Genomic DNA, 20,498 nt, shown 5'->3' on the forward strand with positions numbered 1-20,498 from the left:
GTCATTTAAATTAAGTTTTGGCTTGTACAAATACCAACAAAAGAGCTTTGTTTTGTAGTTGCTTTTATTAAGACATGAGTGCAAAGGTATTATTTGAGTTAGCTTGCATTGTCCTGCAACATAGATCATTTTTGCCAAAGTAATCGAAAAGTATTACTTTAAAATAGCTGTTATTGTTATATTATTGCAATGGTATCCAGGCCATATATGAATTGGAAAGGAGACATTGAAGATAACTGGAAAACTTTTATTGAAGATTTCAAACGTTATGTTAAAACCAATGATCTCAACAAAGAAACTGATGAGACAAAAAAAGCATTATTATTTGAACTGATGGGTAAAGAAGGACTTCAAATCTATACCTCCTTAAAAGTGTGTGAACCCATAAGTTATAATGGCCTTTCAGACCTTTTTGAGGACTATTGCTGCCCAAATAAAAAAATTATACAGACACGATACCTATTTAACTCTTGTTTTCAGAAAACTGAGCAAACCGGTGATTTATTTGCAACAGAACTGAGGTTTTTGGCAAAGAACTGTAACTTTGGACAAATGGGCGAAACTTTAATTTGTGATCGATTTGTTTGCGGCATACTGGACGACAAGGCTAGAGAAAAGATGTTTTTGATAAAAAATCTTCAGCTACAAGATGCAATAGAAATATGCGAATCACAATTAAATATGATTAATAGAATAAGGTTGCCGAATAATGAAGATATTGCAAATGAGTTACAAGAAAATGGTCAAGCATTCAATATTTGTCCTCTGCCGAATACATTAAAAATTAAATCTTTTGACAAATCTTGTCAAACATCGCATCAAGGTTTTGACCAGGCACTGCCTTGTATAGTTTGTGGAAAAATAGGCTGCTTGCCAGTTTGCTGCTATGCTGGCCATTTACCTAACAGTTTTGAAGATAAAGAAGAAAATGTAAGTGTAGTTTGTGTTCGATATAGACAAAATTTTCTATTCTGTTGTAAATTTGGTTGCTTAAGTAATTCTACGTCTTGTAGATATTAATAATTCATTTCGATCATTGGAAAATAGCTTAATATTAAATGTGCAAAAACTATAAGATTTTCAAAGGCTTGAACAAATACTAACAAACCTAAAGCATATTGATTAAAAGTTTTTTATTAAAGGATTCAAAACTTGAAAAGGAAACTGATTTTACAATTGAATATAATGCTACTGGACCAACTACAAGTGGTAATTTTTACATCATAGCTTTATGAAATTTTTTTAAGTTATACTGCACATACAACCTTTTTTTGTAACCAAGTTTTGGTTGCAGAAGACACTCAGAATTCAAGATCGAAACCAAGAAAACAAATATATAGTCGTGATTTTCTTTTGGGTTTTAAATATGAACCTATTTCTTTACAACGACCTGAAGAGTTGCCTAATGTTGAGGACTTGATCATGGAAAAGGTGATCATGATAAAATTTGAATAGTTACAATTACTTTTTTTGTGAGTTCCCAATTTTAAATATGGTAAAGTGTGTCGCATTCTAATGAATAATAAATAATGGTAACAAAAATTCAATTAAAAAAGCTTAAACTCAAATAAATTTATCATAACAAATTGTCGTCAACACAAAATAAGTTGGATTTTATTTTAAATAACAATTTAGTTTCTAATTTTTATGTTTTCTGTTGTCAGCCTCGTGGAAAAAAATTTAGGAGTCGGCGCCAGTCAAGTCCCGATGTTAGTGATTATGTGACAAAATTTGGACAACAAGTTAAACCTATGAGATATGACCCACAGAAGATGAAATTGTCAAAGGTTATTAAAAATATTTGCATGAGTTAAAATATCGCTGGCGCCTTATAACAGTGGTAAAGCTTTAATACCCCTTCCTATAGGTTGTGTGTGTTTTATATCTTTTAAGTGGTTATTTTTGTTGTTATATATTTTTTTAGCAAAAAAGACTTTAAAATGTATTTCAATAATTGTCACATTAAAAAATATTTTTAGGGACAATTTGGCGAATCCAATGTCACACTTGGACCCAGCCGGATGAAGACCCGGAAGACAGGAAGTGGCTCCAAAACAACCAAATCTGTATCTGGAAGCTATTCTAACAATCAAAGAGAGGCCTCTAACTATGATCCAGAGAGCATTCCTTGCACCTCCACCCCAACTGTTTTGAACAAGTTTTTTGCACTTGGCAATGCTACACACGACTCATACGCTTTGCAAAGATTCGGAAGGTATATAAAATAATTTTTTTATGCATGTTTTCGCTTTGGTTTATTTGTTATGTTTAAAACATTGCAGCTGGATATTTTTTGGCTCAATAAAATAAATGTTATTTTATTTAGTCGACACTCAGCGCCAGTCATAACTGAAAGTATAATGGAGAAAAAAACTGAAAGTATTGTCAAGGAATTTTTACATTTGGTTAGCCTTAATGTAAGTTAACATAATACTTGGTTAAGGTTTTTTCAATTATTTGACCCTTTTTTTCTGAATTTTTACCGGAATTTTTTTAAATTTGTTTTGTTTTTTGTGCAGGAAGCTATGGAATGCTTTTACGAAATAAAAGCACCACCCTGTTTGGTCCACATGTTCCCACAGATAGCCATGTCCCTTGCATTGGAAAAATCGGGTACAGATCGACACAACATTGCTAGATTAATGAACTACTTTCTTAAGAATAAAAAAATAACCAGCGAGCAATACCTTAAAGGGTAAGATCATTTTAAAATAACAAATTAAGATTTTTAATTAGGATTTTTAATTGTATTTCAATTTCTAAGCGAAATAAATATAAATTTATTTACACTACACTTATTTTTATAGTTTCGCAGAAGTTCTCGAAATAGCTGCAGACCTAGAATTAGATTTGCCAAAAGTTTGGTCGTGCGTAGCTGAGTTATTTGGTCCAGTGTTACATTGTAATGATAACAACATTGATTTAACTTCTTTTATTAGTTTAAGTCAACCGCTCTTAGACTTAAACAAAGCTGGCATTTTTGTAGCTGAAGTGCTCTCTAATTTAATTAAAAATATGGTAAGTATGGTTGTAATGGTGTTTATATTAGTAAAAAGAATATATTTACTAAACTTTTTGTTGTTTTTTTTTAGCCCTTAGATGCAGTATTAGAAAAATGGCAATCTGCCAACTTACATTGGGCCTTGTTTATGCCTTTTGCAAGTAGTTCGTCCATTGCAGCTCTTCTAGATAAATATGTAAGTGATTAAATACAGGTTTTTAAATTTAATTTGAATCTAGCTCATAATCTATTAATCAGGTAATCCTGTGTTTAAGAGTTTAATTATTTAATTTTTTTAAGAACTTGCAAGCATTTTCTTTGGAGGGTAATGGTAGTACCACGATGCCATTAAGTAATTTAACAGTAGCTGAAATTCGAAAACAGCTTGACCTAAAAAAATCTGCTAATGATATTTTCGACTGGGTAGAAGCTAACTTTGATGCAGAAAAACAGTCGACTTCCCAATTTATTCGCTCTTTAACAAAAGCTCTATGTCAAGAAGCCATCGAGCAAGGTTTTTTTTTCTTTAATCTAATCTAAAGTTGTTTAGGTCAGTTTTAAACGTTGTGGATCTTTTTTCATATTGTTTGTTTTTGCTAGTGTTACCAATTTTGTAATAAATTTCATTATTTGCCAAGCAGAGAAACCAAAGGTCGTGTACCTTAGCTACTTGACTATGCACCTGCATTCGATTTTCTAATAGATAACATAAGCAATGCATAGAAGAAAAATAATTTTTATTGTTTTTAACCATCATGTTATAACTAATCTAAAAACTTTCATTATTGTTACAGCTGGAGGGGCCACAGTAGAGGTTAATGAAAAGGTTATTAAATCGCGATTACTTATCTTTAAAAAGTTTATCGATGATGAAGAGAAGGAATTACAAGCCGTCTACGCTCTCCAAAGTCTCTACATTCAATTGGAACAACCCCCAAGTAAGTTTAAAACTTAATTTAGGTTTATTGTAGTACTTAAAGATGATTAACTTTGTTTTAAAACATATCTAAAGTTAAATAATATAAAGACCTAACTGGTTATTCTTTAATTTTACTTAATATTAAGTCTACTAGTAAAATTTATACTTTTCTGATGGTTTTTAAACAATATTTTCAGATATTTTAAAATCGTTATTTAATTTGTTGTACGACGAGGATGTGATTTCTGAAACAGCCTTTTTAAGGTGGGAATCAGAATCGAATGAGGAGAAGGGTAGGGGAGTTGCTCTTCTCTCTGTCAAACCCTTCCTCACTTGGCTTCGAACCACAGAGGTTGAGAGCGATGATTAGGAAAGTTTGTGCAACTACATTCTTGTAATATTAACTTTAATATTTATTCAGTCTATGTAAAAAGACTAAATCTTGCTGTCTGGATAAAAGAAGATATAAAACTCTTATCAATAGAAAACAATCAACCACTTCTTACCTTAATAACTTAATTCTTCAGTAAAAATTTTCCTAAATTATGGCAAATTTTAAAACAATAATGTGTATTGTAGTATATACACCCTTTTTTCTGTTATATATATTTGTATATTAAAACTTATAATCAACTTCTAATTGGATATTTTGAATAATGAATTAGGTATTAATTAGTTTATCTATTTTTTATGCAGGTAAAAGTGATTTTGTAAAGTCCAGACCATCAGAAGCGAAAAAGTTGAAAAAATTTATTTACAAAAGCAACTGGAGGTGAAGCAGCAATTTTGTTTCATAGCACAGGTTTTTAAAAACTTTAATTTATATGTACAAGTCAAGCAAGCAAATTTAATAACTTTGATCTACAGGACAGTTTCTTTAAAAAAGCTTTAGCACGCCTTAATTTAGGTTTCAAGTATAGAAAATCACAATACTAAAACAAATGTAAGCAAAACATAAAAACAACAGCAATATTTTTTATTTAATTTTAAGAAATTGTAATTCTCTTTGGCAGTACGTCAAAAGCAATTTATTATACAAAAAAGGTATATGCACTAATAAGGTATATACAAAAAAAATTTAAAAAGCAAGGGCACCATTTCTGGGTTTAACATATGCATAAGGAAGAATAACGCTTTTAAGTTTCTCAGATTTCTTTTTAACAAAATAGAGTTTTGAGTATTTAGAGGTCAGCACCAGACAAGGATTAAAATTTAAAAAATAAGGCTTACAACCAGCACAGCGAATTATATGAAGTGGTTTAATATAATAAGTAGCTAAACGAAAAGGGTCGATCATAGATACGAGCAGACTTAACGATAAATGATTTTGCTTAGATATTTCTATGTTAAATATAGTATCAGTGACAGCACTTGAATATTTAATTGTATTTTGCACAGTCTGAGGTATTTTTGTATGTATGACAGCATGTTGTAGCTTAATGTTGTTTATGGTAAGTGCTGTGATTAACAATTTAGCATCGGCATTACTCTGAACAAAATTTTTCCAAGACTTTTGTATTACCTTCGCTGCTCTATTACGGTTGAGTTTTTTCAGTTGAACAAGTTTGCAACATCTTCTTACATTTATTACATATCTCCAACGATTTTGTAAAACACCGGCAGCATTGATTCGTCTTTGAATAAGAATTTTTCTGTTCTCACGGCAAATCTTACGTTGGCTGTAATTTCTCCAGGTTTTTTGGATTATTTTGGAGGAACGTTCACTTTTAGCATTCCGTTCAGCTTCTAGAAACTCAAATAACGAGGCCGAGATAAAAACTTTGCTTTTACCCATCTGCCAGCTTTGTTGAACTCCCGTAAATTTAGTTGAAATGGAATTTAGAATATTTCTACATTGATCCATAGATAAAAGTTGTATACCATTGGTTGGATTTTGTTTCTGCAACAAAAATCCAAAATGTGAAACAAAATTTTTGAAACTGATTTGGTGGGGGTACAACTTTCCACAAATGGAGATTGTTTCGACAATTCCACAAGACCTCAGCTGGTCAACTACATGAAATGCGTCAAACAACAAGGGCAAGGATTTTTTATTTGGTTTTATACAACGAATATAATGACATTTAGTTGAGGACAGTGTTGTAAGAAGATTGTCCAACGATTTCTTAAATTGTATAAGTACTGTCTCATGTTGCTTTCCCCTTTGCGCATTACACTGCATCATTTCATGTTTCTTAAACAATTCAACACAAAACGGATTTGAACTGCTTAAAAACAAAGCAACAATTTCAACCGGTACTTCATCCTTGTTATTTGGAATAAGGTTCTCAATCCTATACACAACTGGGCCTGCATAATGAGCCACTGAAAAAGAGGGAACTTTGGTTAGAATGCGGGGTTGTGTGATGTATTTACTTTTGCCAAACTGCTCGGTCAACCTGTCTTTAAGTTGGTTGGGGGTCGAGCCCCGGTTCAACCTACATTCTTCGTTAAACAATGCAAAAACACTTTGTCGTGGCGATTCCAATGCGAACAAGCAAGTGTTGGTTAGTTGATCGAGCGACAGACCCTCCCAAGTGACCCCCTCTGCAACTAATTCCTCCTGTTGTGCTTTTAAAAAATTCGTGACATAATACTGCTGTAACTTTTCGTTGGCATAATTGATGCACAATTGCTCTAAACCGTTGTTGGTAAAGCTTTCAAATCCATACACATCCAACAACCCAATAAAGCTATGAATGCTTTCTCTATCTGCAGAAAGGTCAATACCGATATTTTCTACAAGCCATAAAAATATGTTTTCGTACAAAGATTTTACTAGTGCATCACGGCGAGCAGCACATTCTGCTCGAGTACAGGAACGCTTAAAAACACTTTTACGCCGCCCTGCTTCGATCTCACGGATTGTAATTGCCTGTATCAGTTTGTTGGTTGGGACTTCAAGTAGAGTAGACGCATGCTTGATGTTGTCATTTTGAGAGATAATAATACATGGTGTACTTAAGTCATCTGTGCCCTCAAATTCTATATCAACAAGGTGTAAAATTGCTGATAAAAACTTGAAAATGCTATTTTGGGTTTCGTTAGAAATACCAACGCTTAACAAGGATTCCCGTGTCTGCTCAAATGCAGAGTTGTCGTCCATATCTAACTCATGCGTGTTTCTTATGTTATTGTTGTTTGCATTCCCATTGGTTTTCCTAATTGAACATGTGGTTGGTAGATGCCATTCTCTTCTTTCTTGATCTGATGCCCCATTTAACATCTGGTAAAATATGTGGTAAGCTTGTTCACTGCCACCTTGGCTTGCCACTCTTGTTTTCTCCAACAAATAAACTTGCAAACATGCCCCCACCAAGTATCCCAACCTATTATATTGCAACTGTATATATTTTCCGAAGCGACTACTGTTGTGATTTCTCGGTGTAGAGGCATTACCAAAAGCTTCGAGAATTGGATTGGAGCACAAAACTCTGTGTTCGATTTCGTTGCCTACTATAGATTCAGATAAATTTAAAGATGCACCAACGGTTGCAAAATATCGCATCAGACAACGCACAGTCCATGTTTTACCAGCACCACTCTCACCACTAATAATTATTGACTGATTAGATCCACCCATCTGACCTTGCATACCTCGAAACGCAGCTTCAGCAATCCCAAATATATGTGCCGGCAATGCTGATAATTCAGTCAGTGTTGCTGAGTTATATTTGTTAATGATTTCGTCGCTGAAGAGTTCATTCACATTCTGAAAAGGGTTTATTGCAAGTACTGTTCCTGAGCCTATTTTGCTGTAATAAATTCCTGATGAATATGCTTTGTGAAGAAAATAAAGGACAGAGGGTGTCGATAGAGTTGACATGGCCGATAAATCATTATAAATTTCCAAATTGTCAAGGTCATCTTTAAAGCATTGAATCGATGGGATTTGACAAAATGAATCCTGATTTTGCACAATGCCTTCTGAATCGTTAAAATAACAGACTTTTAAATGGTGATTGTGTCGTTCAATAATTCTTGCAGGTTGCCAAACATCACTTGGGTGGTTGGCCCATACCCATGCTCCTTTTGGGACATTTTCCAAGCGAAGCATTTCAAAATACCCAACTAATTTTATAAAGCTGTTTAATTTAAATTATTGTCTGCAAAATCTATAAAACAAAACTCTTGCTTTACACAAACTGTAAGGTTGGTAAAAATTGTTTGTTTATATTTTTTTAAATTAAAACAGTGTTAATAGGAGGAAGAGCGGACATATACACAACTTTTATCCTACACGATTATTTCTAATTTACTATTTAGTTACCTTAATCTATAGTCAATGACTCGATATGATAAAATGCTTTCAAAGACCCTTTCTCTTACTAAACAAAGTAATCAATAGATAGCTACCTATAAACACAAGGTTACGTTATCCATTAGGGATATTAATACATAAGGTTAGGCCATATTTTGCCAGTTAAATAAGTATAAATTACATAGGCTACCTACGTAACAACCTTGTCGTTAATCAGCTGTTCACTGGGATATATTTACATTCGAAAAGTTCAGACGACGCGCATAAACGAAATTTAATCAAGCGTAATAGACGACGGAAATTTTAAAGCTAAGTATTTTATCAACCTAATATATATTTTACTTTTAAGGTAATAAAAAACGATGAGTTTGATTACAAAATTTTCCAATGCTTTAATTAGGTTCAAATTGTATTACTTTTCTAAAAAAATACCTTGCGCCATAGAAATCAAAATGAAACGTCAACAAGGTAATGGTTGAGTTGACTCGGGAATGTTTACTTTCTTCTTTATTGAGTAGTAGGGAATAGGAAATGATTACGTTATTTATTTAAACGGTAATGTAATTTACACCAAGGAAACAAAGGCAGCTTTTATTTACTTTCATAGGTGTAAAGTTTCGTTATTTTAAGAAGTAGCCAAACGTAGCGTAAATACCTTTGTTTTTTTGTTTAGAAATTTAACGAAAAGATATATTATACGGGTATTTCAAAAAGTTTATTTTTAAAACTACTCTAGTCAGCTAGTTTGCAGCGCAGGTACTCTTTCTGTTTATCTGATAGATTTTCGAAGTACAATTCAAGCCCATGTACTAAAGGATTAATCAACAACGTCTTAAATGACTCAATTTGGTAAGTTCAAAAGGTTTTATGTATTATTTTAAAGTTTAGGGTTTTGTTTTTTATAGTAAGAGGTTGATGTAATTTTTTTAATTTTTTAACCCCTATATCATTGTGCCGATACATCGGATGACATTAATTTTTTATGACAAAATGACTAAGTCTTAAGTTTCCTTTAACAGTATTGATAGATGTTATTATCATATGATTAACCTGCTTGTTGTTAAAAAATTACATATATAATACATTTATTTTTTTGTAATTTTTAGCAGAGGGTTTCCGTCAAAAAATGAGGGACTTTGTTAAGTCACCTGCAACCCCTCCTACTTCGAATCGAAGTGATTGTTCTGCCCTGACACCAAGTGGTATCTCGGACATAAGTGTCATCTCAAAACCTGCGGTGCTTCACGATAAAACAACAATTTTAAGTAAGTTGTTTTAATAATAAGAATTGTTATTTTAACATATTGTTGCAATGAAGACTAGGTTATACAAATAAATATTACCTAATAGGGAATTTAATGCTAAAAAACAATACTATACATAACAGTTAATAAGGTCAATAATATTAAAAACTGCCAAAGCCATGTTAAGGTTGGGTCAGAGTGACTTTTGTTTTGCATTGTCAATAAAATTTTATGTATGTATATCATATTTATTTTTTAAACAATTTAATTTTTTTTATTTTTTAAGATTCAAGAAGTCTTACAAATTCACCTGAGGGCAAACTTAACTCAGCAATTATCAACCCTCAAAGTTCTGGAAATCAGGAACTTAATGCTGAGGAAATTAAAATTTTGGCCAAAATAGAGGAACAGAACAGGTGAGCTGTTGAAGCTAGGAATTTAGGATGTAAAGCTGACTTTCTTAGACTTTTATTTTTTTAATTGATTTTTTTATTATTTTTTAAAGGTTGCTGGAACAAGATAGCAAATCTTTAAAGTCAGTTTCGAGCGAAGGGGGGAAATCCCGGCGCAGCAGTAATGGATCTGTTTCTCCCACCTCTCTGACGCCGGGGTCAAATTCGGGAGTTGCTGGGGGTGAAGTTGACGAGACCCTGGTTGGTATGGACAACAAGACTTGGGTATTGTGGGGTAAAATTGTCAATGATTGGGATGACTTTAAAAGAAGAAATGGGAAACAATTAAAGGTTGGTTTACATTTTTTTTATTATTTTTTAATAGGCTATTTTAAATTTAAATATTTTAATTTTTTAGGATAATAGTAAAGATTACTATGATAAATTCAACTTTTTATTTATAACACTTCAGAGCTTGTATTTTTAAAATACTTTGAATTATTTATTGATAAAAATAATTGGTATTCAATATTTATGTTTCAAATTATTTTGGTTGTATGCTTAAGATTTAAAACAACTTTTGTTAGCTAAGTTTTAATAGCCTTGTTTGTTTGTTTGTTTTAAAAATACTTGGTTAAGTGTTATAATTCTACATAATATTTAAATACTGGTCTAATTATGATTGTTCTTTTGGCAAACATGTTCATGTTGTTATTTAAATAACAACATTTAACTTGCTAATTGGAATTTTAAATTACTTTATAATTGTTTACATTTTTAAATCTGGGTTATATAAATTTGGTTGCTCCAAAAATTGTTTTTTGTATTTGTAAGATAATTAAAATCTATTTACAAAAAAATTAAATTTTAAAAAGGAATTTTTAAACAAATCCATTTATATATTATGTATATATATACCAGATATCTAAGTATGTATAACCCTTAAGCCTTAGTAGAAGTGAAGTATTATATAGAGTAACTGGGCAGGAAACAGGTAAAAGGAAGTTTTATTGTATGAATATTAAATTTTGAAGTCGTCAGCAATCTAAGAAATTGTACTAAAGTAAACTCTTAACTCTAGGTCATATTATTTAGTGAATAAATCTTGTGGTGCAAGAGGCCTAAAAGTTTAATTCATCAACAAAAATAAATTATTATGGTTCGAAATCTTAGATTTCGAAACATATTGTTATTGTCATTATATTTATTATTATTATTGTTTTTATTCTTATTTGACAAATTTTGAAAGACGATAACTTTTGTTCTTTAAAACTAAAAGTTCTAAATTTTTAGTATGTTTGTTATTATCCCAACGAATCGCAAACCTCCTATTAACGACATTTAAATGTCACTAATTACTAATTAATATATTTTATTATTAAAATTTAAAGATTAAATTTGCTGAAATTTTAATATGTTGTTGGTATTATTATTTTGTATGTTGCTATTTAAAATGAAGATTTAACTCTAGCTAAATATCGTTTAATCATTATTTTAGTTTTTTTATAAAATAACGAATCAGTGTGAGTTTAACGCTTGAATAATTTAATAGCGTTCTGGTCGCCGTCAAAAATCGTCTTTTTCGCTGTCCATTAAAGTAAAAAATATTGGTTGAAAATTTAAGTAAAATGTTAAAATATAAGTAAACAATGTGTAAAATTTTCGTTTTAATTGTTTTGTTATTAGTATATTTTAATACTTACTTGATTACTAAAAAATTAAGATCGGTATTTTGCTTTTAAATTTAGTTTACTTTTATATTACAATATCAATGAGTGCGTGTTCGCTTGTTAAAATTAAGTTTAAATATAAAAAAGTTCATATTTAAATTTATAATTTAATTAATAAACCTACTAAATAAATTATATTTATAAAAAAAATCAAACAATTTCGAACCATATTTTATTTATCAAATAAATCTAGTTTTTTAAATTGATCTAAGGATTTTGTTTTATTAGCAAACTTTTTATTATTTAAATTTGATTTTTATTATTTTCACTAAGGAGTTTTGTTGCAAAATATGGCTTTAAATTTTGGTGCTATATAATAGTTTTCAATTTTATTGCTTTGCCTTTGGGCTATATTTTTGAATATAATTCTAACTTGTATTTAATATTTATAAAAGTTCTTATATTAAATTTAAAATATTCATTTATTTTCTATATGGCCTCTAAAGTCTTGGATCTTAAAATAACCTGAAGTGTTTATCTAAAAAAATTTGTATAAACTTGTTTTGTATATATTTGCCTTATAATCTCCAATGTTATTTAATTTTAAGTGATTTTTTAATATAATATTGGCCTGGCAAAAAAGGTGATTGATTTAATATTTTGGTAAATTTTTTAAACTTAATTTTTTGTTTTTTAGGAGATGATTCGTGCCGGCATACCACTCCATTTCCGTGCCCTGGTCTGGCAAATGTTGTGCAACACCACCACATCACAGCTGAAAACCCAATACGCGAAATTGTTGCGCGAGACCTCACCTTCGGAAAAACTTATTCGAAGAGACATTGCACGAACTTATCCAGAACAAGAGTTTTTTAAAGACGGCGTCGGTCAGGAAGTTTTATTTAACGTAATAAAGGTAAACAATTTTAAGTTTGAAAATCACTGATAACATGTTGTAATAAAGAAAAATTAAGAAATAGTAGTTTAGTACGAAGTATGTCAAGCCATGCTTTTGAACAACATTTTTATATTGCAATTTTGTATTGGGTTTATACAAAAAAATCTTAAAAATTACCAAATAACATAAAGATTATTTAAATTTTTGTAATTTTTTCACATCAACAGGCATACTCACTAGTTGATCGCGAAGTAGGCTACTGTCAGGGCAGTGCTTTCATTGTTGGATTACTTCTTATGCAAATGCCAGAAGAGGAAGCCTTTGCTGTGTTTGTCACTCTTATGAGAGAACACAGACTTAGAGAGTTGTTTAAACCTTCAATGGCTGAGTTGGGATTGTGTATGTTCCAGCTAGAAAATATGCTACAGGTGATTATGCCAACAATTTCTGTAATTTTAATGTAAAAATATTGCCTAAATCCCCTTTACTTAATAGACAATCACTGTATAAAAAAGCCACTTTAGCACAGTAAGAAATTTTTTTACCCTAACCCACCACTGGGAAAATTTCCTTTAATTTGTATATAAATTTTGACCAAATAATTTTTGTTATGGGGTTTTTTAAATTAAGGCAGGTACAAGTTAACTAAAACTTTTTAAAAAAAATATTTATGTGTTTGGTTTTTATGTTATTAAATATTTTGGGACTTTTTGCAATGTAAACCACTTTAAATGTATAGGTTTATATTTGTTAATTTAATTCATGTAGGCTGGGGTTAGTTGTCAGTTACATTATTTGTTTAATAATTGGTATCACTATGTTGTTGACAAAAACTATGATAAAAACTTCGATTTAGTTTTAAAACATTACTCAAAAAAACTCTACCCAATACAATAAATAAATTATATAAGCCTACTTTTTAAGCAAACCACTATAATAACAAATGTCATTAAAAGGAAGTTTTAAAAAAATTAATGCATTTCTTTTTTACGTTTAAAATGCATATTAAATTTAACAATTTTTTATTTTAAAGGCTATTTAACTTTATATTATCATAAAGTACAGTTGTACAATGGACATAATGCATAGCTTGCATGTTTAGCAAATTACTCTGCATTAACCTTTTAATACTTGTTTACTTGCATGACATAATGAATTAATAATTGATTACTTATCGAAAATTACTGTCACAAGTTAGAAAAATAACACAGCATTGAACAAAACACACAAATAGTACGTTTTTATTCGCATTGTACCATTTAAAATTTTTTTTTTCAATTTTTTAATACATTTTTTTATCTTTAAAATGTAACATAACAAAAATTTCAAAATATGTCTTACTTTGAATTAAGTTTAGCTTTAACTTTAAACCCCTAATTAGTTTGTTTTACAAGTTTACTTTGCTAAATGATATTAATTACAGACAAATTTAGCAAATTGGTCATATGCCGTAATCGGTCATTAACATTAAAGTTTTAATCTAATTATAGCGCTTTAATTGAGTTGTAATTTGCCATAATTAATCTTATGTTAAGATGTTATGCAACTGTTTACAACTTTTTAACACACAAAAGAACAATATTTAAAAACATCCATGAAAATGAAAATTTGCACATTGTATTCAATTTAGTGTGCAACTAGTGCAAATATTTAAATTTAAAAAAATTACATACATGCTTGTTGCTTATATTTGTTATTTGTTTATACTTTATATTTTACTGATTTTAAAAGGCCTGTTTTAATAAGTATGAAAACTATATATTTGTTTAGGACCAAGCACCAGAATTGATCCACCATTTTCAAGCACAGGGCTTTCACACCTCCATGTTTGCTTCCTCTTGGTTCCTTACCTTATTTGCAACAACTTTTGACTTTAAATTAGCCTCCAGAATTTTAGATGTCTTCATTTCAGAGGTTGGTTGGTCCTTTTTATTTAATTTAAAAAGGTTGTGATAATTGTAAAATAGTATGTTGTTGTTAAAAAGTTATGAATTTTAACATATGTATTGAAAATAAGTTTATTGTATAGAAAAGTCATTCAGAAACAATAACATTAACAACTTAACTGGTATCATCTTTTTTGTTTCTATATTATTTCAAAATATAAATTTTCTTGTATTTTTAATAATTACAAATAAACATTTTTTCTAGGGTATGGAAGTGGTATTCAGGGTAGCAATGGTAATTCTCTTAAGCAATCAACCCAGGTTACTGCAAATGGATATGGAGGGCATGTTAAAAGTAAGTTCAATTGTAGGTTTGATTCCAAGCGCTGGCATTTTTGATGACCTTTTTTAGTAGGGCGATATTTTTGCAGCTGTACTTTTCACTATTTTATAACCCATTGACAGATTAATAACACAAAAACACAATTGTATTTAAAATTTTAAAAACTTTTAAGAAAAAATAGCAAAAATTTAGATTTTGTTTCAAATAGGTTTAAAAAAGAAAAAAATGTTGCCGGATATTAACTAATCACTTCTTATTTGAGAAAAATCTTATTTGACTCTATATTTTTTTAAATTGAATTTTAAAATTGCTTTTTATTTAATTATAAGAATGTACACTTGAAATGGAAACTAAATTAGATTATTCTTCGAAACAACGTCTTAGCTTTCAAGTCTGTTGACTTAATTAACATTGACTTTAATATATGAAAAGCTTTTGACTTTCTTGTGTGTGTAAATAACTTCACTGATATCAATTTTTCAAGGAACTTCATTTGCAATTTTTTTTAATGAGCTGATTTTAATTGTGGTAATACGGTTGCTACTTGCAACCAACATTTGCCTGTAGTAATTTATCAGTACACCACAAACAGCAGTTTTGTGTATTTTAAAGGCCTAAAAATTGTACATACACACGATATCTATTTGTATGTCTACTAAACTTCTTTATATTTTCCTTTTTCAGTTTATTCAAAAAGATCTTACAGACTTCTACAACAAGGACCCAGATTTATTATTTTTGAGAGCTTACAATCTTATTAAATATAACCCAAAGAAAATGAAAAAGTAAGTTTATATATTTATGATTTATCTAATATGCTACTTAACAAAAACAAATTTTGTTATTGCCTAATAGTAAATTCAATGAAAAATTGCATCCTAATTATTAAATGATTTATTATTCAAGTCTTATAACCATATTAAAAGTTACAGTACCAGTATTTAGAAAAACCAGTCTGCTAAATACTTGTGGTATAGACTGTATTTAGTTTAAATTCTTATCTTTGTTTAAAAATGTCTGGCTTTATTTAGCCAATTACCATAATTGTTTTTTAAATCTCAAAGCACCATTAATCATATTGATTAATTTGCCTTAATTAATATCTTATAAGGATGTTTTAAATAGCAAGTTGAGTTCTGTTTAGATAGTGAGTTTTAAATGTTGAAGTCGTATTCTATATTTGGGTATTATTATAAGCCAATATCTTTAATTAGTTTAAAAGTTAATTATTTTTGTTTAATCAAATGTTGCCTGCTTTAATATAACGTAACATATGTTACCCGCACCCAGTCTTTAGTTGTCTTTGGCGGTTTTTGGTATTATTGAATATATTGCTTGCTAAATATTGTTTAAAGCATCACAAGAGCTATGTCATGCAAGCAGTTTTATTCTTTCAAACCCCTTTAAATTTGTACCTATTACATTTTATTTTGTAAGTGGGGTCAAACGTTAAACATACCAAAAATTTTATTCTTTGTAAAAATTAGGATTATTTTTTCAATAATTATTTTTGATTGGTTTTAGGTGGGAGAAAGATTACATGACAATGCGTTACAAAGAACAGGAAGAACAAATTGAAATAAGGAGACTGCGTACAGAAAATAATTTGCTTCGACAAAGAATCGACGTTCTGGAATCGGAAAATGGCTCTTTAGCTGATAAATTAATTCAGGTACAACACTTAATCAGAGCCAAAAATAAAGGTTTTTAATGTGTGAGTTAGAAATTTGGATTATTGAAATATAATTTAAATGGTATTTGCACATATTACCAAAAACTATTAGACAAAATGGACATTTTTCCAAAGACTAGATTTTCTAAAACAATATTTTTGTCGAAATTTAAGTCAACATTTTTTTCAGGCATATGTCAATTGAGTAAAATGGTCTTAGATAGTATGTTAGTAACCGACCTAGCTAAAAGAATTTTTTATTGCAGGTTGTAGTAACAAATTTGAGGTAGTTAAATTTATTTTCCTAAAATTTTGTCAGCTTGTTTTTATTGTTTATTTACTTTTAAAGTAAATCATTATCATGTTTTAGGATCGTGTAAACAGAGCATTGGAAGCCGAAGAAAAAATAATAATGGGAAAAGAATTAAGTATTGCCAAACGACAACTCAGTCTTGCCAACTCCCCAACTACCCCATCCCACAATAAACTACCAACATGTGGTGAGTAAAATAACTTGTTATGTTTCTTAAATGTCAACTTTAATGACAGCATGTCTCCAGGCCATTGTCAGTAATAAAGACACTGTCATTTTAGCTGTACCAACAAATTGGTAGCTTGTTCTTTTGTGATATATACATGTTATGTATGGTAACTTATAGACATATTTCGTTGTTTTTAACAACAAAACATTTGGTCAAAATATTTTTATTCGGCAGCGTGGTGTAATGGTAAGAACACTTGCTACACCACACATGAGGTCGTGGGTTCAATCCCCACTGATCTCATGCTGTAGCGCCCTTGAGTAAGGCGCTATAAACGGTATGAACTCCTGCTGAGCCAGCACTTAATCAGCAGCATAATTACTGGGCAATTACAATCTATATAATATCACAAACTGCCACAGGCAACTTGAGACTGGGTCGGAGTAAATGATGTTACTCTATGTTTAAGTCGTGCATTCGACTTTCTCACATCGAGGATAAATATATATACAAAAAATAAATCAACTTTTTTTTTTATATATTTTTTTTTAAAAAACTTTTTTTTTAATTTTTAGTTAGATTTGTTTTAGACTACCTATGCCGAAACAAAAATATTTTTCATATTTTGAATTTATTTGTTTTTGTATTAACAGAAACAGTGCATTACAATGGTAATAGTGAAAGTGATACTTATGTTACCCACTTACAACAAGAATTAGTTCAATCAAAACTCAAGGAAGCCGAAACTTCCTCTGTCCTTGTAGAATTACAGGTAACATTTTTACAGTGATTTTTTCAAGTATTTTTCAAGAAAAAAAAATTCAAAATTTGTTTTTGAGAAAAAATTTAGGATAAAATTTTTAAATTATTTTATTACATTTTAGGATAAAATATGTGATTTGGAAGAGAGAAACAGAGAGTTAAGTGATCAGTCTAATGTGGTCTCCCTACAAGATGAACTGATTGCTGTCAAGTTAAGAGAAGCTGAATGTAATGGGGCACTTAAAGAAGTTTCCCATAAACTGCATATGCTTGAAGATAACTGGCAGGTAAGTGTTAATTATAAACATTAAGATCTGCAGCGGGATTTAAACCCATGACCTTTGGTCCTGTGAAGACACTATTTTTAATGATGCCAAATGGCACACTTTGTTAATAGATTTAACTTTATTATTTTTTGGGGGGGTTTTCAGAAGCACATGAGTCGCACGACATCGCGCCGAGCAGTGCTGCACACAAACAACAAGAACAGCAAGGTGGCGCTACAGGAGTTGCAGGAACGGGTTATGACATCACAATGCAAAGAAGCAAAGACAATGGCGCAGTTGGCTGAGTTTAAACAAAGAGTCATGGAACTTGAAACCTTGGTAAAATTTTGTATATTTATTTTTTTGGTATTTCACGCTTTATCAAATCCTGTGTAGAATGTTTATATAATTTTTTACGCAATCTAAAAAAAAAATTTCCAAACCAAAAATAAAATTTCCTATTTCTTTAAATATTTTTTATGTGTTCAACATGTATAAATATAAATTAACAGCATAATTTATTATGTTTCAAACTTTTCTATAGAATCAAATAACCACATCCCAGTTAAGAAGATGCGAAGATGAGAGATCAGTATTAGTTCAAAAAAACGAAATATTTGCTGACAAGGAAAGGGTCATGCAACAAGAAATTAATGAAACAGCAACGAAATTAACTTATTTGGAAAGCAAGGTAATTTTTTGTAATGTAGTACATATGGTCTTTCCACTTATATTTGCCAGGGCACCACAAATTGGAGTTTTTTTCAATTTTTTAAACATGTTTAATGCTCAAATTAGTGTCCCAAATTTTACTTTATATATACTAGAGTAACTAGACCATTGACTACTCTATGGACTGCATTTTAATTATTGTACTATGATCGCAACTTTAGCTAAATTATGCCCATAATAATTTACCCATGCACCACAAACAGCAGTCTTTTATTTTCAAGGCATTTAAATTGAACATACATATTATATAAAAAAAAATTTTTGTCATAACATTGATTTTTCAGAACCAAGAAGCCATGATGAGTTTAAGGTTAAGGGAGGCTGACAGCGCGATGAAAATAGCTGAGCTTCAACAACAGGTTTCAAATCTTAAATTAAAGGTATTTTATATTTTAAAAGTTGTTGACATATTTTTTTAGATTGTCTACTCACTCCCATTTATTGTAATATAAAATTATTAAAATTTGTTAAGAATTTGGAAGACACCTCCCAGACAATCAACGTTGTTGAAAATGTTGTGTCAACAACCAACGATAATTCAACAAAAATCATACGACAACTGCAGACTCAAATTCTTAAACAACAAAGACAATTGTCTCAGCTCCATTCAGACTCACACTTGAGTGAGCCACTTAGCTCTGAAGAGAGTGACTCTGAGTTGGTTTTTGATGCCACAATATCTGCAGAGTCACCAACCACACATTCAGACAAAAATAATGATGAGATCATCGTCAACCGACAAGTGAGCGAGAAATTATCGCTAAATCTTGATCTTTAGCGTTTCCCTGAAATTTTCAAGTATAATATTCAGGGTTGCCGTATATTTTAATTTTAATCAAAATAGTTTAATTTGTCTGTTATACAGATGCTACTTCTTTTCATATACTTGCCATAGCTTTGCAAACCAGGGTTTTCATTAATTATTATTGATAGAAAAAATTTGGCAACACTGGGGACTAGAGGTATTATTATAAACAAGGTTATTGTGCAATAAAAAATATCGTGTTGGGTATATAATTGTTGCTTTTTTAATTTTAGATAAAGTTTCTTCTTGTCAAGTTTTTAATATTGCTTAACAAAGCATTACAAGTCTTTTGTTACTTATATATTTATTTCAATATTTCACCAAAACAAAATCTGTTTATTATTTTTTTTTTGATTTCATGTGACCAAATAGCTTTCTGATTTCTTATTGCACTGTTTCTGTTTTAAATTTTTCTTTTAATAATTAAAATCAAAAATATCAAAAAACAAAAAAGTTTGCCTTAATTAACTGCAAACAGCACAATTTTTTTTAAGAGAAGTTGAATTAATTTTATTTTAAATTAAAATATTTCATATTTTTTTTGTAACTGGTCTTTGACATTAAATCAGAGTGTGCTTCATTATAAGTATTATTATTATTTATGTTATAGTGGTGATTGTTTTCTGCGGAATTCGTATTTTAACTTTACTTAATTTCATTTTTTCTTATTTTTATTAAAATAAATCTTTTAAAATTTTTTTTAAAAAAAGGTGTTTTTGATAAAAAATTAAATTTACTCTTTCTATTAATTTATAAACTTTGCCTAACCTATAAAAGGTAAACTATAACGTTAGATTTTTTTCATGAATTTTTTTTTTAACTTCTAATTGTTTTGTGTACTTGCTATTATTATATTTTTACCCTACTTGCAATCAATTACAGATTATTACCCTTATTATTATTATTATTATTATACATTGTAGAGGCACTTACAGTTGATCCCAATTTTTTTAAATTCTTCTCAATAAATTACCTTTATAAATCTTAACTTAAATTTAAAATAACGTACGTAATTAATGTTGATCTAGAAAGACTGGAGCTATTTTAATCAACAACAAGTCGAATTATTCTATATAATAAACAGTGAAACGTATCTAATGGTATAACCGATAAGTTATTCATGCTTTGGTAATTCAATTAAAGTTTTGCCAAAGAGACGCCCATG

General features: G+C 29.8%; 3 protein-coding genes across 5 annotated transcripts; 2 read left to right on the plus strand and 1 right to left on the minus strand.

The window, feature by feature from the left end:
- The first annotated feature begins 15 nt into the window (after positions 1-15).
- LOC145755125 (uncharacterized) lies at positions 16-4,503 on the plus strand. The gene is made up of 12 exons (XM_082571335.1): positions 16-930; positions 1,143-1,209; positions 1,295-1,431; positions 1,665-1,787; positions 1,980-2,215; positions 2,327-2,417; positions 2,520-2,695; positions 2,808-3,018; positions 3,093-3,197; positions 3,302-3,515; positions 3,796-3,939; positions 4,118-4,503. Exons 1-12 carry the CDS (start codon positions 190-192, stop codon positions 4,288-4,290), a joined length of 2,418 nt encoding a protein of 805 aa, XP_082427461.1. The 5' UTR covers positions 16-189; the 3' UTR covers positions 4,291-4,503.
- Positions 4,504-4,698: 195 nt separating this feature from the next.
- On the minus strand, positions 4,699-8,030 carry LOC145755123 (unconventional myosin-XIX-like). Its single transcript, XM_082571333.1, has 2 exons — positions 7,407-8,030; positions 4,699-7,373 (listed from the first exon to the last, which is right to left on the minus strand). The coding sequence occupies exons 1-2, from the start codon at positions 7,975-7,977 to the stop codon at positions 4,999-5,001; spliced, it is 2,946 nt and encodes a 981-aa protein (XP_082427459.1). The 5' UTR covers positions 7,978-8,030; the 3' UTR covers positions 4,699-4,998.
- A 660-nt stretch (positions 8,031-8,690) lies between these two features.
- On the plus strand, positions 8,691-20,188 carry LOC145756087 (EVI5-like protein). Of its 3 annotated transcripts, XM_082572328.1 has the most exons (18): positions 8,691-9,030; positions 9,288-9,446; positions 9,712-9,841; positions 9,931-10,168; positions 12,185-12,403; positions 12,613-12,813; positions 14,156-14,299; positions 14,537-14,626; positions 15,299-15,399; positions 16,139-16,286; positions 16,657-16,786; positions 17,422-17,540; positions 17,653-17,817; positions 17,962-18,135; positions 18,341-18,487; positions 18,813-18,908; positions 19,001-19,270; positions 19,394-20,188. In XM_082572328.1, exons 1-18 carry the CDS (start codon positions 9,018-9,020, stop codon positions 19,421-19,423), a joined length of 2,574 nt encoding a protein of 857 aa, XP_082428454.1. In that variant the 5' UTR covers positions 8,691-9,017; the 3' UTR covers positions 19,424-20,188. The 3 variants fall into 3 exon arrangements, with proteins under 3 accessions (XP_082428454.1, XP_082428452.1, XP_082428453.1); XM_082572326.1 differs by having other exon boundaries at positions 19,001-20,188; XM_082572327.1 differs by having other exon boundaries at positions 9,291-9,446; positions 19,001-20,188.
- Positions 20,189-20,498: the final 310 nt, after the last annotated feature.

The sequence above is a fragment of the Corella eumyota genome, chromosome 6 (genome assembly GCF_963082875.1).
Source record: "Corella eumyota chromosome 6, kaCorEumy4.1, whole genome shotgun sequence".
Lineage (NCBI taxonomy): Eukaryota > Metazoa > Chordata > Ascidiacea > Phlebobranchia > Corellidae > Corella > Corella eumyota.

Excerpts from the sequence above, each read along its gene's own strand:
- LOC145755125 (XM_082571335.1), top strand. The coding sequence starts at position 190 with ATGGTATCCAGGCCATATATGAATTGGAAAGGAGACATTGAAGATAAC. Across the intron at positions 2,696-2,807 it reads AGCGAGCAATACCTTAAAGG|TTTCGCAGAAGTTCTCGAAA; the intron begins GTAAGATCATTT and ends TTATTTTTATAG. Across the intron at positions 3,516-3,795 it reads TCAAGAAGCCATCGAGCAAG|CTGGAGGGGCCACAGTAGAG; the intron begins GTTTTTTTTTCT and ends TTATTGTTACAG.
- LOC145755123 (XM_082571333.1), bottom strand. The coding sequence starts at position 7,977 with ATGCTTCGCTTGGAAAATGTCCCAAAAGGAGCATGGGTATGGGCCAAC. Across the intron at positions 7,374-7,406 it reads GCGATATTTTGCAACCGTTG|GCAACGAAATCGAACACAGA; the intron begins GTGCATCTTTAA and ends AATCTATAGTAG.
- LOC145756087 (XM_082572326.1), top strand. Across the intron at positions 12,814-14,155 it reads AGCTAGAAAATATGCTACAG|GACCAAGCACCAGAATTGAT; the intron begins GTGATTATGCCA and ends ATATTTGTTTAG. Across the intron at positions 17,541-17,652 it reads CTGTCCTTGTAGAATTACAG|GATAAAATATGTGATTTGGA; the intron begins GTAACATTTTTA and ends ATTACATTTTAG.